Consider the following 5834-nt stretch of genomic DNA (forward strand, 5'->3'; position numbering starts at 1 on the left):
TTTTTTTTTTTTTTTTTTTTTTTTTTTTTTTTTTTTTTTTTTTTTTTTTTTTTTTTTTTTTTTTTTTAAAAGGATTTGCAGCCTAGCTTTTTAATTCTGTGCTTGCTTCTGCTGTATGCAGATCAGGCCATGCAATTAGTTTGTATGAGACTGCCCAGAGTATTCATTCATATATAGCTTGAGTCAAATAATAAATGCTCCTGGCACTGTAATGCTTGAGTCAGCATGCACATTTTTTAAGTAGATTTTAGTTGCTTGAGTAATACAGATCTTAGTGATGGATCGTAAGTCTCAAGTCTAAATGTCGTAACTTCTGTGGAAAAATAAATGATGTGCTTGCATGTGAGAAGGGGAGAGATTTTGGTCTATCACTCAAAGCTTCTTGCTGAGAAGCTGAAGGATATACTGTATGATAGACTACCAAGAGTTGTCTTTCTCTGTCTATGTATAGAAATACGTAATTAAAATTGCTCCATAAATACAGTCTGTGTGCTAAAGTTTTGTTAAGTGATGACAAATGTAAATATAATTGCAGATACTTATGTGCTGGAAAAGTTTAACTGATACTGTCTTTGTCCTGGACAGGCTGTGCTTTGCTGCCTGCCAGCTCACCAGTGCATCGACCATCACATCGTGAGGTTACCAGTTTTTCTTGCTACAGTGACTCAGAGGATGAATATGTAATTATTGGTAAGACTTTAAATTATAACTGCAGAAACAGATTTATTGTTCAGCTGAATCTATTCCATTGCTTAGGAATTTCATTGACTTACTAGCAGTTACTGGAGGAGAAATAACATGAGAAAATGGAAACAGCAATGTATACATGGTTCCTTATTAAAACACGTGCAGAAAAACCAGACTGGTGCAGGATTTCCTTTCTAGCAAAGAATATCTTTGCTGATTTTAGAGGCTGGCCGTGGCTGGATAACCAAGTGACCAAGTAACCACTCTGTCACTCCCCCTCCTCCACTAGAAAGGGGATGGAAAATACAAGGAAAGGCTTGTAGGTCGAGATCAGGACAAGGGAGAGATCACTCACCAATTACTGTCACAGGCAAAACAGAGTCAACTTGGGAAAATTAGTTTAATTTATTGCCAATCAAATCAGAGTAGGGTAATGAGAAATAAAACCAAATTTCAAAGTACCTTCCCCCACCCCTCCCTTCTTCCTGGGATAAACTTAACTCCCAATTTGTCTATCTCCTGTGGCTTCCCATGGGTCCTGCCAAGAGCCTGCTCCAGCATGGGCTTTCCTCTGGGTTGCAGTCTCATTTGGGCATCCATCTGCCCCAAAGTGGGCTCCTCCACAGGCTGCAGGTGGATCTCTGCTCCCCCATGGACTTCCATGGGCTGCACCACGGGCTGCAGGGGAATCTCTCCTCTAAGTTCTGGAGGACCTCCCATTCCTCCTTCTTCACTGACCTTGGTGTCTGCAGAACTGTTCCTCTCACATTCTCACACCTCTCTGCAGCTACAACTGTATAGGTGTTTTTTCTTTTCTCCCTATTTTAACTCTATTATGCCAGAGATGCTGCCACTATGGCTCATGGGCTCAAGCTTGCCCAGTAGTGGGTTCATCTTGGAGCTGGCTGGCATTAGCTCTGTCAGACATAGGGGAAAGATCTGGCAGCTTCTCACAGAAGCCATCTCAGTAGCCCCCCTCTACCAAAATTTTGCCATGCAAACCCAACGCAGGGACTGAAGTTACAACAAGGATTAAACGCAAGCAATATAGGTGAGAAAAGTATGAAACTGGCCCAGCCTCAGCCACCTTTAGCAACATTGTTTGAGAGAATTTAGGACATGATCATTTCCTGATTAAACAGGTTGACTAGGTTTTAGGCAGCCCTCCCTCTGCTTCAGGACTTGAGCAGAGTGTCTCTGTTCCCTTATAATCACGTCCTTTGCTTCTCTTCAGGACATCCTGATTTTTCTTTGGTTAACCTCTGGGTTTAACACATATAGAAATAGAAACCCTTAAAAGAGTCTGTGCAACATTTAACCTCTGTTTTATTTTTTTTTCTGATAATAAATAGGGTTTTTATTGCTCTCCTTGGTTTTATAGATTTATTTTTTCACCTCTTCTTTCCCTGATCAAAGAATGAAGAACTAGCTCCCACAACTCTGTTCCTGGTAGCAAGAGTTACTTTGAGATGTATGAATGGGAAAATGTTTGTCTTGAGAGAAATAAGAATGGTCAAAACTAATGCTACCAATACCTTGCTGGCATAAGGATATTGTGTCCATATAGACATAGTGAAGAAGTGTGTGGTTTAATTCCATTCATCTCACCTGTTACTAACTTGCTTATAGCATTAGCTGGTAAGTTTGTGATCAGTGTCCCCAAGCATCTGTCAGTGTCCAAGAAAATTAGTGTGCGCTCCCTTGGCTCTGTATGTTATTACTTACTTCAAATGCCTTCTGGCTGGACCTCAAGCAGCAGGCACTTTCTGTCCTTAGGACTTCTGCTCTGGAAGGGAGGCTGATGGTGATGTTAGGATGCATAGGTGTTAGGGAATCTTCTTCATTTACCTATGTCAGAGATATACAGAGGAGATAAGACTCCTTATGCCTGTTTTACTGCTAGGATTGAGGTGATTTCCTGCATCCAGCAGGGGTGTTGTAAAGATGAATATATTTTAAACTGACACTGTGATGACACAGAAGGTAGATATAAAACATTGCTGAGTAACAGAAGCTTTGTTTCTTAGATGGCTTGATAATGTTTTCTCCTTTATCACAGAACTTGAAGACCTTGAAAATCTGTCTGTCACTCCAGATAAAAGGTATGTATCTCCAACACAATCCTCAGCGGCACTACCTTTTCTGCTGGAGCAGCTTTCTAGTGGTTCTTCTGGCTGGGGCACGGAAAGGTGTGGGAGTGGTAAAGTTGGTCCTTCCAAAGAAGGGGAAGGAATGCTGCTTGACAGCGAATGTCTCTGGTGCTTGGCTTAGCAGAGTGTTTCTCTGGTCCCTGAGTCTGCCTGGAGGCTGGTGTCTGTGGCTCTTCGAGGGCCTGGGTGTATCAAAGAAAGAGGGTAAAAGTGAAAGGAAGGGAGAAAACCTTTCAGAGAGGTAGAAGAGGCACTGGAGATGCTGATGACATACTGCTATTTTTCACTGACTGTATTCCTTAACTTTCAGATCACCTTTTGAACCAGGCAGCAATTCTGCTGAAGCGACAGCCCAGGAGTTGTGCAGAGCTTTCAGAAAATACTGGTTGCAGACAGACTCTGTAGTTCAGCTGTCTGGTTGCCTGAGCTCATCTAAGCAGAGAGTGAGTCTGATCTGAAAACAACAAGCTCTTTATTCAGTTCCCCAAATAATCATTGTCTCACTGCAGCTGCTTCACTGCTATCAAAAGGGGGAAGCTAAACTAAAACAAAAACAAAACAAATATAGATGAGGGATTACAGTTTATTACTTCCCTTTAGATAAATTTTTAAAATATGTCTTCTTTCTCTGGCAATTTTCAATACATTTAAGACATGGAGTTATGAACAATTAGAATGTTCTTTCTTCTGTGACTGATATGAGGGAGTTTAACTAAGGGGGGACTACATGCAGGTGAAAACTGAACTTTAAAATCCTGGAGTATAAAGGGAGATAAACATCTCCCATAGCATTTAATGTGTGTCCAGCTGATGGGCTGGTTATATTCACAAGTTTATCTTTCCCAATAGTCTGTGCTGAAAGAAGAGATTCCAAAAGAACTTGAGTCCAGTTTGAATCTGGCTGAAGAAATAAAGATCCTATCCAAATTAAGAGGATCTTCTGGCTGGTCCCCACCAAGATCGCAGATTATATTTAATATTCATCCCTCAGTCAAGTAAGTTTTGAGAGATCTGAGCATTGTCATTTAGTATAGCAGGGGGGAAGTTGATGGAAGGAGCTTAGGAGATTAAAAGATCCTAAGGTTATAGCTAGTGCATGGCACAACCTTCTGCAGTATCTGTCACCAGCCTCACTAGGAAGTAGATGCCATCTTTTTCCCCTCTGTTGCCATGTCCTAATTAACATGACATGTGCACTTCTGCATGTGATAATGCATGTACCATTTGGTGTTACAGTGGCAGCACACTTAGATGGCTCATAAAATTTCATTTTGTGACACTACCCGAAGATTATTCTTGACTTTCCCCACTTTCCTGCTAATATTTTATGGATAGTAGGTTTTCAGAAAGTGGGGAGGAAAACATGTCATGTTTGGGGAAAGTGCTGTCTCACACTCTCTGTGTGCTGTAAAGTGCACACAGAAGGCAAACTGGCTAATCCTCATGTTGCTGCAGGTTTGGTTGCTTTTTCAATTGCAGATGGGGACTTTCCCATCTCCCAACCTCTTGATATTGATGCCCTCTTAAGAAATGTAAAATAATTTAATTTTTTCAGCAAGCTGTATTTGATTATATATTCTCCACAGAAGAGCTTAGAGTCCCCCACTAAAATAATAATCTGCATCTCCTTACACAACCTCCCTTCTTCATGTGGAGGAGTAGGACTCAGCTCCTAAGTTGGGACATTTTCATTGGTGCCAGTGTAGCTCTTTTGTACTTTGGAAGAATATTAACTAAAACTGTGTTCTGAACGCTGAAAGGCCTAACTATTTGCCTCTGTACACAGGAGAGATGCAGTGGTGGCTGCTCAAAACTTCACGTGTGTTGGCTGCGGAACCCCGATAGAAAGCAGTAAGTATTACCAAAAGCAGAAAAAACCCCTACTAAGTGCATTACTAGTAATCAGACCATGATCTTCAACAACCCAGATGTGCCACAATTGTAAAATTATCTGAGCTAGAAGAAAAATCTAATTGTTGGATGTTCCCGCAATAGTAAAACAGACAGTGGTATCTTTCCAGTGTCTGGAATTTCTCATTGTGGACTGAATACAATACTTGATAGATGTCCTTCTCATACACAATAAAAATTCATGACAGTCAACAACAAAACAGGAAAACCCATTACAAAAATCAAGCTTCCAGGCTGGAAAGTGCTGGTTTTACGTCTTCCAATTGTTTCTTTCCATAATTCTTTGCCAGAGACTTTATGCAAGCTTAAGGAATGTGTGGTTTTGCTCTTTCGGGGTGTCTCTTTAATTTTTTATTTGCGATACTTTGTGAGAACTGCTTGAAAGCACAATTATTTACAGATCTGACAAACAGACCTTACCTAAGAAATCTTTGAAGTGGCTACCAAGACTTGTTCTGGATCAGCTCACAAGAGCAGCTTTTGGCCTGTAAAGTATCAACAATCCGTGACAGCACATTAACTCAAGCAAGCCTGAGATGCTGTAATAGCTGGCAAAACGCCACAAAACTCTTTATGTGAGAATGTACTATGCAAATGTGACTCCAAAATGGGTGTAAATTTTTTGTTCTGTATTTTAACTTGTGTCTCTTTTGTGGGTTTGAAACAATATTTAAAACAATAGTTTCTTTAAGATCTCATGGTGGTAATTATAATGAGTTCAACAAATGTGGACATGAGGAAAGCTTTCTGTTCTAATGCAAAGTGCAGAGCTTGTGCATGTGTTTACCGCGATAATAAAATGCCCTACCTTAAAAAATTCCCTTCCCCTCACTCTAGTAGATTGGAGTTATTAAGACAGAATAGGCATACAAACAGGAGCTATGTCCCATAAAATTTCTAAATCTAAATTTCCCATTTTAGAAATAGTCACAGTTTCATTCCTGTCTACTTGCAGAATATATCAGGAGACTCCGCTATTGTGACTACCTGGGGAAATACTTTTGTGACTGCTGCCACAGCTATGCCCAGTCTTGTATTCCTGCCCGAATACTTTCAAAATGGGACTTCAAAAAATACTATGTATGC

General features: G+C 40.4%; 1 protein-coding gene across 1 annotated transcript in view; it reads left to right on the forward strand.

The window, feature by feature from the left end:
• Positions 1–5828, forward strand: part of LOC114064166 (protein RUBCNL-like) — a gene marked incomplete at its 3' end in the record, with an annotated part of 21125 nt that extends 15297 nt beyond the window's left edge. Inside the window, exons 7-12 of the mRNA XM_027896961.1 lie at positions 586–690; positions 2747–2789; positions 3148–3280; positions 3687–3832; positions 4624–4688; positions 5704–5828. Coding sequence (XP_027752762.1) covers positions 586–690; positions 2747–2789; positions 3148–3280; positions 3687–3832; positions 4624–4688; positions 5704–5828 — 617 coding nt within the window. The remainder of the gene's footprint in view (positions 1–585; positions 691–2746; positions 2790–3147; positions 3281–3686; positions 3833–4623; positions 4689–5703) is intronic.
• Between the last annotated feature and the right edge of the window lie 6 nt (positions 5829–5834).

The sequence above is a fragment of the Empidonax traillii genome, unplaced genomic scaffold (genome assembly GCF_003031625.1).
Source record: "Empidonax traillii isolate 1590-97213 ecotype Southwest subspecies unplaced genomic scaffold, ASM303162v1 scaffold521:size443152, whole genome shotgun sequence".
Lineage (NCBI taxonomy): Eukaryota > Metazoa > Chordata > Aves > Passeriformes > Tyrannidae > Empidonax > Empidonax traillii.